This window comes from Theobroma cacao, chromosome 1 (assembly GCF_000208745.1).
Source record: "Theobroma cacao cultivar B97-61/B2 chromosome 1, Criollo_cocoa_genome_V2, whole genome shotgun sequence".
NCBI classification, from domain to species: domain Eukaryota; kingdom Viridiplantae; phylum Streptophyta; class Magnoliopsida; order Malvales; family Malvaceae; genus Theobroma; species Theobroma cacao.
In genome coordinates this window covers 17041998-17061243 of record NC_030850.1, presented here as the reverse complement: position 1 = coordinate 17061243, position 19246 = coordinate 17041998, and the positions used below count along the sequence as shown (strand labels likewise).

The 19246-nt window shown below is 37.0% G+C and overlaps 1 protein-coding gene across 1 annotated transcript; it reads left to right on the top strand.

Moving 5' to 3' along the window:
• On the top strand, positions 1983–4634 carry LOC18612800 (serine/threonine-protein kinase At3g07070). The gene is made up of 5 exons (XM_007049732.2): positions 1983–2530; positions 2793–2998; positions 3100–3289; positions 3501–3892; positions 4034–4634. Exons 1-5 carry the CDS (start codon positions 2401–2403, stop codon positions 4403–4405), a joined length of 1290 nt encoding a protein of 429 aa, XP_007049794.2. The 5' UTR covers positions 1983–2400; the 3' UTR covers positions 4406–4634.

Below are 19246 nucleotides of genomic sequence, written 5' to 3'. Positions count from 1 at the left end.
CCTTTTTATAAAGAAACAATAAAATAATAAAAGCATGACACATGGCATTTCCTTATTGGTTCAAATTTTAAATATTTGACTTTTAATTCTTTAATTCTCCACCACACATTTCTCATGTTTATCCATTTCCATGATGAATAAAATCCCTTGGTCTTGACAAGTGTCGGGGGTGAAAATTTACCAATTTGCCACAGGAGCGGTAAAATTACCATTTCGCCCTTACACTCTAAATTATACCGAAATTAAAATTTTTCTCTTCTAAATCTCAAATCATACTCCAATACTTAAATCATACTCCAATAAAGTAAATGGGGCCAAAAAAATCTTTTCTAAAAATTTCCATTTTGTTCCCAGGTGGCAAATGACCATTTTACCCCTAGATAGTGAAAATTTCGGTTTGACTCCAAATTGATCATCGAACTCCGAATTACCATTTTGAGTCATCTTTGGACTGTGAAACTCTTAATTTCACCTTAAAATTTCTATTTGAACTAGTTCAAGACTTAATCGACTTAATGGTACCATTAGGGGCAATATCGTCTTTTAATAATTTTTCGAACTTCCTAAATATGCAAACATTCTATTGAGCATGTAGATGACGTCGTAATTATTTTATAGAACAGGGTTTGACAGGATTATTTGAATTTTTTTTATGTAGTTCAGAGGTTATTTCGAGTTATGGCATTTAAATTCAGATCCATTTCGAGTTCAAATCATTTCGAATCAATTAATTTCGATTTTGATTAAGTAGGTTCAACTTGTTTATTTTTTCTAATTAAATCAAGTTCAATTGGGTTCACAGTTGAGTGGACTTTTGTTAACTCTAATTATCTACTATATTAGAAAAAATACTAATAGAATAATACTAATGCAAGTATATGGAATAAAAAAACTTTATACAAATTGTAATTTACAAGTGTAAATTGATTTCTGAGCATACAAGGGCAAGGTGGGGACGGATTCTGCGTCTTTTTCCTAGATGTTAGGACAGGAAAGTGAGCTGGCACAATCACAACATATGAACAAATTTTATCTTTCTTAATGTACTATTTAAAAAGGTTTTTAAATTAATTAAAAAAATTAAATAAAATTTTAATCATTTAATAATTTTTATATTTTTTTGAACTAATAATTTTTTTTACTTTAACAAAATATAAAAATTTAATTAAATACAATAGAAGAATAAAAAATTATTTAAAATTTTTAAACAATTTAATATTTTTTCTTTTTACTATTCATGAATTGAAAACATGTTTGTCTAAGCCAAAATTCAATTAACAATAAGAACAACGATATGTATAAATAGACATGATCATGCATGCATGTTGTGAGTTGGGCCTCAAAAAGATTGTCCCCCATCTTGTCCTTAGGGCACATAATTCATATTATCTCTAGAATATTTGAATTATAATATATTTTCTTTCTATGGTACTTACTAAAGTAATGGCTGTGTCGAACGCAATGCCAATAATAACCTACCTGAATATGAATGGAAGCAAGCACTAAAAATTAAAAAAGAAAAGAAAAGCTCCATATGGTTATGGCAATCCAACAACAAAATCAAAGATCATCCAAAGACTGTTGTTAAAACTCCTCATTAGTCCAAGGCACGTTAAGCCTACAACCTCCAAAGTGATGAGTTGGCCAAAATCATGAATCGATTACCAAATATGAAATACCCGCCACTGCTGATCTGTCCAGCTTCAAGCCTCCGCCTGACAACTATTTTGGTCTTCGAATGGGTTTTTTACTCTGAATTTTGACATTATCTTAATGCATTCAACTACGTTAAGATGTCAAGTTGGAGTCATAATATATATTATCTCTTGTATAAAAAGGAAAACATACAATCTCCACACACAAAGAGAGGATCCCACATTTCTCTCCATTTTCCACGGATACTTCCGTTTCATTTCTAACCGACAAGGACAGTAAATACGTTTTCTTGTTTGTTCCTATTATATGGTGAATATTTATTTTCACCTTAATGTTCCATGGCGTTTAATGATCTGGGATTTCTCCCTGGAACCTCCTACAGTTTGGTTTTGTTATAGTCCAGATGTTGACGTAGTTTTTGGGGTTTCTTATTTTAAATTAAGGAGAGAGGTTTAGTTGATTTGTTCTTCTTCTTTTGTTTATTAATTTTCTATTAGTTAGGAGCTGGCATACGTTGAAGATGTTACAGAAATTGCCAAATCCAAGTCGATTTGGAGTTGGCTTTTGTAGGCCTTTTATGTGATTAAATACAAGCATTCTATGGATTCCATGCAGCCACCGCGTTGCTTTGATTAAATCATAAGTTTCAGATACATATATATAGCTTTGTACCATAGCAAGAAGGAGAAAAGATTTACAGAAAGTTTCCCAAAGGAATTCCTCCTGAATTCGGAATCCTAAGAAATGAGTTGTTTTTCATGTTTTTCTTCCCAAGACAAGAAGGCTAGAAGGCTAAACAATCCCAGCAGAGGGTCGCAGACTTCTTATTACTCTGCCCCTCCAAGACAAGCTCTTCTTCCCCGGCAACGCCCTGGTATATATGTCACATTTCACCCCCTCCTGATTTTACAATGTGGAGGCGCCTTTTGTTTTTTGTTCTTGCTTCAATAGTTTTTTTAAGGTTTCTTTTATATTTTTCTTGTTAGCTGAGGCCAAAAATATTTCATGTTGAAGCACTTAGGTGCAACAAGCAATGCAATAACATAACAGACTAATACTTCCTTTTTCTTTCTCGTATCTCTCCAACGCAAAGATAAGGAACATAAATTGAATTCATTCATTCTTTCTTTCTACAGTGAATAATCCTAAGCCAAAGACCTCGGCACCTGAACCTACAAAGGATACCGATGCCCCTAAAGCTACCGGTAACAACAACATTGCAGCACAAACTTTCACCTTCCGAGAATTGGCCACAGCAACCAGGAATTTTAGACAGGAATGTTTGATAGGGGAAGGTGGATTTGGGCGGGTTTACAAGGGAAAACTTGAAAAAACCGGCCAGGTAAAAGATTTTGCTTCATGTCTATTATATATGGTCTGCCGTGGCTTGTACAAATTTTTGAAAAGAATCTGTGTAGTCACATTTGAGTTACTTCATTTTAGGTTGTAGCTGTAAAGCAACTTGATAGAAATGGATTGCAAGGAAACAGAGAATTTCTTGTTGAGGTGCTGATGCTAAGCCTGTTGCACCATCCAAACCTAGTCAATCTGACCGGATATTGTGCCGATGGAGATCAGAGGCTTCTGGTTTATGAATACATGCCATTGGGATCTCTAGAGGACCATCTACTTGGTACCATTTTTCTTTCATTTTCTTTTCTGAATGGTAACATGTTGACGGATACGTACGGTTGCACGAGGAATATAAATAAAGCTATAAATGTTAGGAAATATTTTAATGTTAAAGGAAACGATGCACTCAACTGCAATAGCTAGCATTCAATATCAGTAAAAAGAACTAGACGACTGACTGTTTTTATTATGAATTATGTTTCAACTTTCAGATATTACACCGGATCAAAAGCCATTAGATTGGTACGCCAGAATGAAAATAGCATTAGGTGCTGCTAAAGGTTTAGAATATTTGCATGATAAGGCGAATCCCCCTGTCATCTATCGCGATATGAAATCCTCCAACATCTTGCTGGATAACGGGTTCAATGCAAAACTCTCCGATTTTGGGTTAGCCAAGCTAGGACCCACTGGGGACAAGACACATGTATCTTCCAGGGTCATGGGAACATATGGATATTGTGCCCCTGAGTATCAAAGAACAGGGCAGTTAACAGTGAAATCCGATGTTTATAGTTTCGGAGTTGTTTTATTGGAGTTAATCACTGGAAGGAGAGCCATTGACACCACAAGACCAAACAAAGAACAAAATCTAGTTACATGGGTAGGTCACTTTCTCCAAGCTCTTCTATCATGTTTCTTCTGTTCTGCTAGGAATTTATTATCATAATATCTAGAACAGTTAACCATTAAATGTTTTCATTCTTTTACCAGTCCTTCCTAACATAATCTTGACCATTAACAGGCTCAACCATTGTTTAAGGAACCAAGGAGGTTCCCGGAACTCGCTGATCCACTTCTTAAAGGAGATTTCCCTATAAGGGGCTTGAACCAAGCCGTTGCAGTTGCAGCCATGTGCTTGCAAGAGGAAGCATCCGTACGTCCCTTGATAAGCGATGTGGTCACTGCTCTCAGTTTCCTCGGAAATGGTCCAGATGCCAACACTGCTACTTCCTCTTTTCCTTCCCTGGAATCTGATAAGCAACCAATATTTGGAAACGGAGCAAGTTATGTTGAAGATAGTAAGAAAGAACGCCAACGAGCCGTGGCAGAAGCCATAGAATGGGGTTCCTCTTCGAGGAACGCACAATCACAAACTCATAGTTCGTTGTTGTAGAATTCGCCAACCATAAATACAATGTTGTCTCCATGATATGTATGTCCTCCCTACGGTTCATGTTCCTCGCGGCCTTATCTAACACCAGTTTTATTTTCTATCCTTTTCTCATCCACCCGTAAGGATGGTGTTGAAACAAGATAATGAGTCAATATAAACGAGGATTTACTGCGATGATAGGATGAATGTGTATGAGGTTGTCATCAGATTTTTAAGTTCTGAATGTGGGATGATTATGTGCTACTATCAATTAAATAGGAGGAAATTGTGAGAAATAGACCTCGTGATAAAGTGATTTCAGAAATAACCACTCATATAAAGTTATCTGTTTCTAGCCAAAAAGAAGCATGAGTAGACCAAAATGCCCTTAAAAACATCGTTTCAAATTAAGGTCTCGATATCTCCTTTCCGCCAGAAAGAAAATAGAAAAAAATAAATGCTCAGTTGTTTGAGCTCGGTCATCTTTCTCTCTCAAATCTCTGAACTGTCTCAACTTTGCCAACTCTCTGTTGAGCACCATCGTCATAAGCTCTCTCAGCTCTCTAAACTGTATAAGCTCTGTCAACTCTTTGTTAAGCACCATCGTCATCGGGCTGTGGTTTATCTCTCGGCATCTGACCATATTATCGTAGATTAACAGACCCTATAGCAGAGATGACATCAAGGTATGTTATTGGGCTTGGGTTTATTGCTGCAACACTTAAATTTCTGAAACATTTGGTGTAAATTATAACATGGATTAGAAACATTGCCCAGAGTTGTTACACGCCATGCATCTATAACATGTGTTAGCATTATTTTAGCGTGTCACGACATTGGTTATTTTAGGGCAATTCGTGTAACGAGTCAATAATTACATTGATTGGAGTGTCACATGCCATGGGTATTTTATGCCAGTTCGTGTAAGGACACAATAATTATAGTCATCGGCGTGTTAGCGTTGGCGTTATATGCATGGCGTGTTACCACATTTTACGTTATATGCATGGCGTGTTACCACATTCTACGTTATATGCATGACGTGTTATCACATTATACGTTATATGCATGGTGTGTTACAACATGACTGACAAATTCTAGAACACGGCATGTCATGTAATGTGTTAAATGATTGACAAATTATTGTTGTTTTCAAAATTTTAGTGGGGTTCCAATTGTGCGACTTGTGATAAGACATGGTGGTCAGTGGGTTGATGGCATTTACAAGGGTGGTGATTAACGAATACGTGGGGTTAGGAGTGATTTGTCGTTTGTGGGATTGATGAAGTTGGTTGAAGATGTTGGGGTAAATTTAGAAATTGACGAGATTGAGTTACATGCATTGATCAGTACACTTGGAGAGCTATCATGGCCAATTATTAAGGACGATGAGGATGTTGCATTAATTCTACTAAAACAGAGGAACGTTTTGGCTGTGTATGTCAGCATTAAGGGACGCCAAACAAATGTTATGTCACATGAAGAAGCTGAACAACATGGTAATCAGCTCAATCAAAATGAGATATACAATGCTTCACATATACCACAACATTCGGTCCGTAACCCACAACAATGGCAATTGACGTATGCACAAGAGTTTGTGCAGCCCCATAGACACACGACATTCACAAAACAGTTGGCTACACAATTTCGATCTGGATGTGCATCGAACCAATTAGTTACTTCTGTCCAACAAATGCAACGATCGGGTGAAACTGTACAAGATGTAATGGCATTTTCAAATGAGAATGCGACACTTGAGTACAACACTGTGACGTTGGAGGGTGACACTACACGCTCGAGGATAATACTGTATGTGATGAGGGAAATGAGGATTTGTTCCCTGCCGGTGAAGATAGATTTTATGAAAATTTGGATGATGGGCTTGATGAATGGCTTGATGAGAGTTTAGACGAAGACTAGCTTTATGACAGTGACATTCCAATTTGTAATAATGTTGAAGGCAAAATGGAACCTGTTGGAGGTGTTGATGTAGGAGATGTTCAATGTGATGACCCCATATATAATAACCCCATCGCTAATGAGAACGAGATTCGTTCCCCTGGTACATTACTCTATGACAGTTATCAGGAAAGGGGAAATGCAGGGATATCTCGTACGTGGGTAATTCCAGGTGCAGAGAAGTTCTCCTTCCAAACAATTACAACTGAGGAGTCGACATGTGCCGATGATCGCTTATATAAAGGAAGAATATTTTCCTCGAAGGCCGAGTTGAAACGAGCTTTGAACATGTTGGCTCTAAAATAGCAGTTTGGGATAAGAGTAAAAAGGTCATGTAAAGCTCGTTATGAGGTTGGTTGCAAGGACAAGGCATGCAAGTTCAGTGTGCGTGCAACGAAGTTACTTGAAGGAGGAGAATATTGGCAAGTTCGGACGTTCCACAAAGTACACACATGTATTGTCGATGGTTTGCAAAGACGATTTACAACCACGAGTGCAAAGATAATTGGTGAACTTATGTCACACAAGCTTCAGGCTAATGGAGTAGCATTGAGACCTAAGGACATAATTGTTGAGATGAGGGTTCAGTGGGGATTGGAATGCTTGTATGGTAAGGCTTGGCAAGCGAAGGAGTATGTGGAGAGGCTTGTTTTCGGTCCCCTAGAGGAGTCATTTCAACTACTACCTTCGTATTTTTATATGTTGGAACAAGAAAATCCCAGCATAGTCACTGTAGTGGCTACTGATGAGGCAAAAAGATTCAAATATTATTTCTAGGCATACGGGGCTTGTATTCAGGGGGTTTAGGGATGTAATGCATCCTATGATTGCAATTGATGTGACACATCTGAAAGGCAGGTTCAAGGGTGTTCTGTTTGTCGCTGTATGCAAAGATGCGAACAAGTGCGTATATGCAGTTACGTTTGGCATCGACCATGTTGAGGACGAAGACTCATGGACGTGGTTTCTTAGCAAGTTGCGTGATACGGTTGGTTGTCTTGAAAACACTATGTTCATTTCTGATTAGCATCTCGGCATTAAGAAAGCAATCCAAAATGCATACCTAGAAGTGCACCACGGTTTATGCGGGTACAACTTGAAGAAAAACTTTAAGCACAAGTTCAAGCATGACGACGTTTTTATGATTTTCACCCTTGGTCGAGATTGCTATAAGGTTTTTGATTTCAACAGACATATGAACCAGCTCAAGCAGATTCACACAGAAGCCCACGCTGACCTTATGAGAATAAGCTCTGAGAGATGGGCACGTGCCTGTTCACCGGCAAGGCAATACCAAATGATGACATCCAACATTTCGGAATGTGTTAACTCATGCTTAAAGCATGCAAGACAAATGCCAATCACTGTATTGATCTAGTTCATCAAGACATGTTCTAGCTTGGTTCCATGATCGGGACGAGGAGGCCATCAAGGTGACCACGCCCCTCAGCCTTTGGTTTGCCAAGCAGTTGAGCAAACGGTTCAATGATGCACATCACTTTGTGGTTAAACCTATCAATCGATTGGAGTTCGAAGTTAAAGACGGAAAGATGGACAGACTTGTAAACCTGTCAACGAAGACGTGTTCATGTTGTGAGTTCTAAACAGATTTACTGTCATGCAGCCATGCCATTGCAACAATAAGGTCAGAATATCTTTATTTCTTATTTGAACCCTAATTGACATAGTATTTATATTGTGCTTGAAGATTAAGTTCATTGTATTTTTCAATAAATGCAAATGTGAAGCCATTGAATTCTGTGTTGACTACTACAAGACAACCGTTTTGGTGGAGGGTTATGCGGGGTCCATTCACCCGGTAGGCCATCCTAGTGAGTGGGACATCCCTCCTCATGTGAAACAAATTATCGTCTTGCCACCACCTTGGCTAGGCTAAGCAAGAAAACCTAAGAGGAGAAGGATTCCATCGGTTGATGAAGGCAATCGAGCACAGAGATGTTCGTAATGCAAGAGGTACGGCCATAACAGACAGAATTGCCCATTACCATTTACAATTTCATCCACAAATATGGCACCATCTCCAACTCAATCGGTGCCTCCACGAGTGCACCGACCGAAAGCATGTTCAAGTTACAGATAAATCGGTCACACACGCAACAATTGTCTAATACAAAGGACAATTTCTGAAAACGTAGGGTGTCTTGTGGATGAAGATAGCTTGTCGGCCTAACTAAATGTGTAACTCATGTACAATACCTCTGTCACAATTTACTCTTACAGTATCTTACATTCATTCATATTTGGATTTTGTGTTTGTTAGTTTCCTATTGCAGATGAGTATATTTTTTTATTAATTTTGTAGATATATTATTTGATTATTCATTTCATTTTGCCCGTAGTTTTGAACACTTAATAAACTTGCGAAGTCCCTATACTGTTACCTCCATATGAAACTTTAAGCCAATCAATTAACAAAATAATAATAATAATAATAATAATATTGTACCAAGGAGTTTACTTCAAAGGATGGAAGTCTAAAAGAGAAAATTTTGGACTAATTAAAAACATATGATATGAAATTTAAGATCAAAGCACATGACTTGACCAAACAAATTTAAAAAATTTATGGATCATTTAATCAAATTTGATCTATGAATCATAATAATGAATTTTTATTAAATTAAAACATTTTAAAAATAAAATTGAAATATAAGAATGAAAATTCTTGAAAAATATATTATGCTAAGTCAACACGTTGAGTGCATGCAGATTTCTGTAGTGACACACTGAGTGGAACCAGATTTTTTGAGTGACACGCTGAGGGCATGTAGATTTCTATGGTGACACGCTGACTTCTTGTAGTATTGTGGGATGACACTGGCACGCCCCATCTTATGGTGACACGCTGAGTGGAACTAGATACTTGGTGTGACACGCTGAGTGCATGTAGATTTTTGTGGTGACACGCTGACTTCTTACTGTATTGTGGGGTGACACGGCATGCCCCATCTTGTGGTGACACGCTGAGTGGAACTAAATACTTGGCGTGACACACTGAGTGCATGTAGATTTCTGTGGTGATACGCTGACTTCTTACTGTATTGTGGGGTGACACTGAATGCCTCATCTTGTGGTGACACGTTGAGTGGAACCTGATACTTGGCGTGACACGCTGAGTGCATGCAAATTTCTGTGGTGACTCGCTGACTTCTTGCTGTATTGTGGGGTGACACGACACGCCCCGATTATGGTGACACACTGAATGGAACTAGATACTTAGCATGACACGCTGACTTGTTCTAGTTTTCAGGGTGACACACCATGCCCGAATTGTGTGACACGCCATGTGGTTACAATATTAAAATTTAAAGGCAGTATGTTTGAATTGAGAAAGAAAAAGTAATGTACAAAATGAACGAATATTAAAATTAATAAAATTAATTGTATATACAAAAAAAATACAGATAAGGGCCAATATGTTTAGGGTTCGCTCTCACAACTGTTGGAAAAAATTTATAGAGTGTATTGGTGACGCATATTTACAATCATATTCTGCTTAACTCTGATCGATTCTGATTGCAAGATATCGTCAATGTACCCTATCATGAACATACTGCAACTGACACATCATGCTGCCAATGCACTTTAGCTTTTGGAAAATGAATGTCCAATGGCATCAACGTTAAATCTCGTGTCTTCCGACGTGTTTTGTTGAAATAATCGACTTGGTGGCAGATAATTGGCATAAATGTTGTAAGGGGTGTCATCTGAGTTGCTCGCACTCTGTTATCCTTAGCATCCGAAGTTCTTGCGGAGTCCACCACCTTGATCATCCACCTCACCAAGTCGATCTTCGCTACCACCCAATGCCCACCAACATTGCAAGGTGCGAGGATGAAATCGACATCTTCCCATTTTTTCACGTATATTGGCTTCTCACCCTCCACGTATGCCCTCAACTCATTGGGAATTACCATAGTCGACTGGGCATCTTCAGTTGGAAATGAGGTGTGTAGCATATGGATGGTGTCTTGTGAAGCATGTAAACATTAGCTTACATTTAATGCAATAAAAAACTTAGCATTTTCATAATTGAAAAATTTTCAAATAAACTTACGAAGAATATCGTGTCAACCACGCATGCACGGGTAGTGTACAACTTCGACTTTGGCCTTGTCATCGCCTTACAAAGTACGTTGAGGCATGCGTCTATATGTTCACTACTCGTTTCTTCGTTGGGATCCTCTAATGTTTTGAAAAAGTCAATCCCTTGATCCTTTAAGATCTCGACGTTACGCCTGCATATTTAACAGAATGAGTTTGAAAAGCCTTGGTGGATTAATGTTTCATTAAAAAACAATATTTGCAATGTTATTTATGAGCTTAAGTCGCGCACTTGTTTTTCTTGAAAGCTTCGTACGCTACAACCGTTGTGCTCTTTAAATCCTGACAGCTCACTGAGGGGTCGACGTATAGGCTTGCCTTGTATTCTCTCACCATTTTCACCCAAGCCAGTTCAGTTGGGTCTGAAATTTCTTCTGCACGATGATGGACATCAGATGACTCTAGTGACTACAACTGTGACCTGCTGGCTTCAAGAGTGCTCTGAGGAAGATGGTCCCATTCTACTGCTGGCTCCACTAATGCATTGGCCTGAGGAAGATCCTTTCCTTCCGCCACGACTGAGTGAAGGTCCCTCTTCCCTCCCACAAATGCATCGATAACCGGATCAACCTCAGGAACAGGGTCTCCCTCAGCACCAGCAACGTCATCTTGAATGTGCACACTAGGTTCATCATCATGCCCATCATCAACATCATCATGGTCCTCACTAGCACCATCAGATGAAAGACCGCCCTACATAACAAGATAAATGGGAAAATCGGTTAGCTCATATAATACCATAAACCATATACCGAGAACAAAAAATAAAACTATACCTACTAAACGTAAACAACCAATACATGAGTGAAGATAGAATAACGTACCTATGATTTCAGGCCGTTTAGAATCCAAGCAACGACACGGTCCTTAAACGTTTGCATCGCTAGAGTCAACGACTAAATTGAAGCCTTCAGCTCTAACATGTTTTTTTCATACTGGTGCATGATCCGTCGCAGCTGACGCTTCGTGACTACTCCGTCATTGACTCTTGTTGACTGGGTCAACTGCAATAACATATATTACTGTGTTATTCAATAATCATATATGGAATTGTTGAACATTACCCGTTAAAATTTTAATATCTTTACCGGCGGCTCATTACCACTTTGCGATTGAGCAGGACCGATTGGTGGTTGAGGAGCTGTCGCCACATCGTCCAACTGCAAATACAGATATGTTATTTGATAATCACATACGGAATTGTTGAACATAAACCATTATAACTATTCTTACCGGCTCTTCATTAACACTGTGAGACTAAAGAGGATTTATTGGTGGTTGTGGAGTTGTCATCGCATGGTCCAACTACAAACACAGATATGTTATTCGATAATCACATATGGAATTGTTGACTACAAACCTTTAGAACTGTCTTTACCGGCTCTTCACTACCATTGCCATGGTCGTCACCTTTCCCTATTAACTCAGGAACGAAAGCTCATCGACGACAGCAGAGGTGGTGCGCCTCCGCTTCATGGAACTGATGGCTCTTTTGTGCTTCAAGTTTCTCCTATTTTCCTTCACACCTAAGCCCCAATCCGCCCGATCCTCCATGTGCCCTATTGGCACGATTGGTGGCCCTCAGATAACGGGACATCAATGTCTACAAAATAATCCGGACTTACCTCATCCGGGGTAGGCTCCAAGGTCTTCACTACCCACAATTACAAAATAGGGATTGTGATTAAATTTTAGGGAAAATTATTATACAAATTCACAGCAAAAATTAATAGCTGTTCACTCACCGACTGAGATGACTCCAACATCTTAACTGCCTTATAGAAGTCTTTTGGCTTCTGGTTGCATTTCCATCTACATATGCGTGGGTAGACATCCTTCGGAGCAGAGGGGGCAACTATCTTTCGCAAGGCTGGAATTGTCTCTATTGCCCAAAATTGCAAGTCAAATGTAACCATTATCAGACTATAAATGATAAATGATTGTAACCATAAATTATTATGTCAAAAGAAAAATGAAAAATGTTACGTGACAGTACCTGTATCACCCACGCGAATCCGTAAATGTTGTACCATAAACGAGCCTTATGCATGTTTGAGGAAGGCACTTCGAACCCTTTCAAAAGGTATCCCAAGGTCACCCTCCAAACATAATGACCCCATGGGAAGAAATTTCAAGTGTTGATGTCCTCCACCAACGAGAAGAGCCAACGCGTCACCCGTCTACAGTTGTCTTGACCAAACAAAATGTAATTTGCGATCAAGATGAGTGCCATCTTGATCGTGTTTCCCGATCATTGAAAGTTGCCTTAACAGAACGTATCAAGCAAGGCCTGTAGCTTAATGATCTGCTGCCTGTTCCAGTATCGCGCATGAATTTCGTCCGTAACAACCTCGTACGGTTGTGTGAACACATCCGGCATTCAACCAAAATTTAGTTTGGTGATAAGGTAGAACTTCTGCTTTGATATATGCACTTTGCTTTTCTCAATCGCAAACCATAGCTCATGCTCCATTGAATCTATCATAGTGATTCAACGGATCATGATGTTATGCAGGAGACCAGCGAAGAAGTAACCTTGCGGATATACGTCCAGCAGCAACTCGAAGCACGTACGCTTCACTGCATCGTACTCCCCTTTCTCTTTGAGGGACTTGTTGATGTAATGAAGTTGGGACCACTTACAGTGGGTGTTAATAGCGACATTGAATGCCCACTTCTCCCTCGGCACAATAAGCAAACTGTCATGATCCTCATACTGTGTGGACTGCATCTGCAAAACATGGCACACATGCACGAGTGAGTTAACCCATAATGTGGTAACACGCCATGCATATAACGTAGAATGTGGTAACACACCATGCATATAACATAGAATGTGGTAACGCGCCATGCATATAACGTAGAATATGGTAACACGCCATGCATATAATGTAAACTGTGATAACACGCCATGCATATAACGTAGAATGCGGTAACACGCCATGCATATAATGTAAACTGTGGTAACATGCTATGCATATAACGTAAACTGTGGTAACACGCCATGTATATAACATAAACTATGGTAACACGCCATGCATATAACGTAAAATGTGGTAACACGACATGCATATAACATAAAGTATGGTAACACACCATGCATATAACGTAAAATGTAGTAACACGCCAACGCTGACACACCAATCACTATAATTACTGTGTCCTTACACGAGCTGGCCTAAAATACCCCATGGCGTGTGACACGTCAATCAGTGCAATTACTGACCCGTTACACGAACTGCCCTAAAAACCCTAAAAAGCAGTTTACCCACTATACGTCATATCTGTTGTAGTTTAAAACTTTGGTATGATCATAAAATCGGGAAGAAAATAGTTTAAACAAAACAATTGAAAAATATTGAAAAAACATGAATATATACACAAACTCAGCAAAAAATCAACAAACAGAAGAAAGTTTTAAAAGGAGTTTTATTTTCAGACCGACTGACCTCTTCATTGATAACCGACATTGTTGTCATTGTGTCGTCAAGCTTGCAAATAAGAAAGTCGAGAGCTCTGCTATATTTGGGAATGAGGAATGAGGAATGAGGAAGAACACAAACATTTTCGATTTCTAGAAAATATTTAAATAAAATGAAATGGCCTCACTATTTTCTCTATAAATATTCATTTGTTGAATTCATTCAATTGAAGTCCAATTGGTTTCCTCGTTATTTGCTCCTTTTTTTTTGCTTTTTCAAACCATGTCGTGTAACCCATCAATTGACATGCTGTGTCACACACTCTAAACCCTACCGTGTCACGAATCTCCATGGAGTCTGACAAACTCTGAACGCTGACGTGTCACAAATTCCCACCATGGTGTGTCACTAACTCTGAACGCTGGTGTGTCACAGATTCCTTCCATGGTGTGTACCAACTCTGACCGCTGACGTGTCACTAACTCTGAATGCTGGTGTGTCACAGATTCCCTCCATGGCATGTCACCAACTCTGAACGCTAGCGTGTCACCAACTCTAAACGTTGGCGTGTCATAGATTCCTTCCATGGCGTGTCACCAACTCTGAACTCTAGCGTGTCACAGATTCCCTCCATGGAGTGTCACCAACTCTGAATACTAACGTGTCGTAGCCGTGTCACACATTCCCACCATGGCGTGTCACAAACTCTAAACCCTGTCGTGTCATAGTTGTGTCACACATTCCAACCATGTCGTGTCACAACTCTAAACGTTGCCGTGTCACAACCCTGCCACACATTCCCACCATGTTGTGTTACACATTCCCAACATGCCGTTTCACAAACTCTAAACCCTGCCTTGCCACAGCCATCTCACATATGGCCTGTTGTAGCACGACCATTTCGTGCTTTGGATTCACATATTTCTCCTTTCGATTCACCATCGTATCACGAATTTCTGGTTTCACATCATTCTCCAAGCTTTCGATTCATCACGAGTTGTTTCTCGTTTAGTTTAATATCATTCTTCTCCTATTATCTGAATGCTATGTCCAAAATCTCTGAAAAACTATCTCATGCAACATTATTTTGTTTTGCGCAAGCTTCGCAAAAAAAAAAGGGATGTTTTTAAGGAAAATAATTATCTGTATTTGCAGTTGGACAATAATTCAGAAAATGGCTCATTAAGGGCATTTTTGTCCCAAATATATTCTTTTGGTTAAAAACAGTTAAAATTATCTGGAGATTTATTTACAAAAATACGTTATTTTTAAGGGCTAAAAAAAAATTTCCCCATTAAATAGCTATGTGGCAAAATGTTGCCTCTTCTGATTATTAGTCCGAGTGACTTGTTATATAAAAAAGTATTTTTTTATTTTTTCCTTTGAAGAGTTGTGTTAAGGTCAAAATGGGATGAAGGATGGATGTGACCGGTACGAAGGCTTTCTGGTTGGTTGGATGGTTCTCCCAATAAAGTTGAGGACAAAACCTGCAAAACTGGGTTATCTGAGGTTTTCGATCATTCCCTCAGTGCTGTGTATGTCAAATAGGACTTTTTATGTGAGAAAGAATAAAATTGAGAAAAAAAATTAGATCATGTCCTTTGGGATGTGCCTTTTGTCTCATATATGTGTCTACCTATTTTGATAGTACATCTTGCATTCTTATTAACAACAGTCAAAAATATTTTATCTAATATTTTTTCTTTATTGTCAAGAGTGTTTACGTCTACCCTAGTGCCCAGAAGCTATTGAAAGGGCCTAACGGGCCTTGGTTTGATTGGGCTTTAAGCCCTTGGTATAACAAGTTGCCTTCGGTCGAAGCTTCAAGTCAATAGTATGATCTCGTCCTCAAGAAGTTGCAGGTGATGATGAATTCAAAGATCAACACCAAAGTATTTAAATAAATATAGTCATATTAAGTTTTTATAGAATCCGATTTGGCCGCTTTTTTGGCTAATTTTTCATATTAGTTTCTAACTATATAAAGGTTTTTGTGATTGTGAGAGAAGTGTTGCAAATAAGTTAAATAGGACATGCAAGAGGAGACTGAAAGGGCGAATAAAGCAATCTTTGAAATATTGACTGTTGCGGTAGGTGATGATGAACAAAGGGTTGAGAATAAGTAAGCGGTAGAGTAAGACAGAGAATAGGTGGGACAAGGCTAAGTAGAAGAAGATTTGAGAGGGAATATTTAGAAAGAGAGAAAGCACTAAGAGTGAAAATGTTTTTGTCTTTGTCAGAGTAATCTTGTTACTCTGAATGAATTGTCAAAACTATATGGGGGCATTGGTTCAAAGGAAATGGAAGACATTTCTTGCAATTTAAATGGTTGCAATGACTTTACAGCGTTTGGTTTGTCAAAATTGAATTAAGGGAAAGGCAAAGACATTACAATAAGCTAAGGGAACGACATTCCCTTAGCTCAAGGAGGGAATGTTACTTTCCCTCAATTGAGGGAAAGTTAAATTCTTTTTTTCTTAAATTATCTCGACTTCTTTCTTCTTTTTCTTCTTCCTTTAGCTTTCATTAAGCCAATGTTTGTAGGAAAAGTTGGGTGCAAGGAAGGAGGTGAGATTCTTTATGCCAATGTTTGTTGGAAAATATGGGTGCAAGGAGGAAGGTGAGAAAAAAAAAAAGAAAAAGAAGATAAAAAAAAGGGAAAAAGAAAGAAGAGTGCAGTGATGAAGTAATTTTTTGTGGACTAGAGTTTTTGATTTGGGTTTTTCCCAGTAGTTGAAGACTAACCCTTGGCTGTTTGGATATTTTTCTTTTTTAGAAAAAAAAGTGGAGTTTTGTGTAAAAAAATTAATTTTATTTGTTGAGTTAAATAAAAAATAATTAAAAGTTTATAAATTAATTAATTAACTAATTTATTTATAAAATAATTTAAATTAACTAATTTAATTCTTTACAACTTAACTAATTTATTAAAAACAAATTTTAAATATTTTAATAATATTTTTTTCATGCTATTATTTTTTATTTTAAGAAATAAATTGAAAAGTTAAAAATTGTTATGAAATAAATCTGAAAAGAACAACTATAAAAGAAATATAAAAAAAAAGTACTTAGAGGGAAAGAAAGTATTTAAAGGGAGTAAAAAGATCTTATTCAAATATGTATTTACAAATGAAGTGAGAGACCTATTTATAGGCCAACAACCCCTTGAATCATAGTCCTAATCTAATTCTATCTAGGAGTTTAAATCATACTACATTTCTTGTATCTTGCCTATTGAGTTGTTTGACTTGATATGCATTTCTTGGGTCATAACAGAATGAACATTCACATATTTGTTCATAACACTCTCTTTGAATATTCATTGTATTACGAATATGCCTCGTTAAAACCTTACTAGAAAAAAACCTCATGAGAAAAAAGTCCGAGTGAAGGAAAAAGAGTATATAATTCTTTTCAAGAATACGCTTTTGAAATACTTCCTCATCAAAAACCTTATCAAGAAAAATCCAATGGAAAAAACCTTGATAAAGGAAAAGAGTACAGTGTGTATTTTACTCCCCCTAATGACTGCATTATAGAGATCTTTAAAATGATGCATTCCAATCTTTTATGGAAAAAACTTTTCAAATGTTGCAGTAAAAAGGGCTTTGGTGAATAAATCTACTAGATTGTCACTTGACTGAATTTGTTGAACACTAATGTCACCATTTTCTTGAAGATCATGATTGAAAAAGAATTTTTTGTAAACTATGTGTAGTCTTATCGCCTTTAATGTATCCTTCCTTTATCTGTGCTATGCAAGCAATATTATCCTCATATAACGTTGATGGAATTTCCTTCTTAGTTGACAAGCCACACTTTTCTTGAATATATTGAGTTACAGATCTTACCAGGCACATTCACGACTTGCTCATGAGTTGCTAAAATTTCTACATAGTTAGAAGTAGCAACTATAATTTGTTTTACAAAATACTATGAAATAGTCATACCTTCATTTTTGAATAAGAAACCTGTCTAGGATTGAGCTTTATATGGATCAAATAAACATCTTGCATCTACTTAACTAATTAATTTTATTTTGATGCATTTGAATAATATAAGCCTATATCCATTGTTCCTCGGAGATATTGAAGTATATGTTTAATTCCATTCCAATGTCTTCGAGTTGGAGAAGAACTATATCTTGCTAATAAATTCACAACAATTGATATACCAAGTCATGTATTGCTAGCAAGATATATTAATGCTCAAATTGCAATAAGATACGGTACTTCAGGACTAAGAAGTTCTTCATTTTCCTCACGAAGTCGAAAAAAGTCTTTTTTCACATTTAGTGACCTTACAACTATTGGTAAACTCAATGGATATGTTTTCCTCATATAAAATTATTTTAGCATTTTTGCAATATAATTTGATTAATGGACAAAAATCCTATTTGCCAAGTGTTCAATCTAAAGACCCAAACAATCTTTATTTTTTTTCAAGGTCTTTTATTTCAAATTCTCTTTTTAAGTAATCCACGGCTTTTAATAACTCTTCAGGAGTTCCAACAATGTTCAAGTCATCAACATAAACAACAATTATAATAAATTCATATCTAAACACTTTTATGAAATACATGAGCATATAGAATTATTTTTATAGCCTTCTTCCAACAAATATGCACGAAGGTGATTATACCACATGTTTCTGAATTACTTTAATCCATATAAAGAATAATTTAATTTGATCGAATAAATTTCTCGAGAATTTAAATTTTGTACTTCAGGCAATTTAAATCTTTTAGGGTTTTCATATAGATATCGATATCAAATGAGCCATATAAATAGGCTGTAGCTACATTCATTAGACACATTTTAATTTTCTCATTTATGGCCAAACTAGTTAATATAAAATTGTAATTGTATCCACCACAGAGAATATATCTCTTCATATTCAATACTAGATCTTTAGAGAAAAGATTTTTCACGTAAGTGCACGTTATTGCAAACAAGTAATATAGTAATAAGTAGAGTATCAATCCCATAAGGATTTGTTCTTAAATTTTTACTAAATACTAAAATTTTATAACAAATCAATCTTATTTAAGTAACCAAAATTTACAGAAAATTAATTAAAATGAAATTAAAATAATCACTAAATTAATTAACTGAAATTAAATTTACTTGAGAAAGACAATAGACTAAAAACCAAGGATTATGGGTTCATTCAACATTTCATTTGATACCAGCTTATCTTATTATTTATTTTCTTGGGTAGTTTTACTAACCAAGAATCCAAAGCTATGTACAAGTTTCCATCGAGATGCTTGCAAAAATACTTTACTTAATTAGTTCACTATATGTCTATAGGAATCAATTAAATCAAGTTCCTTAAACTATTGTTCTAATTT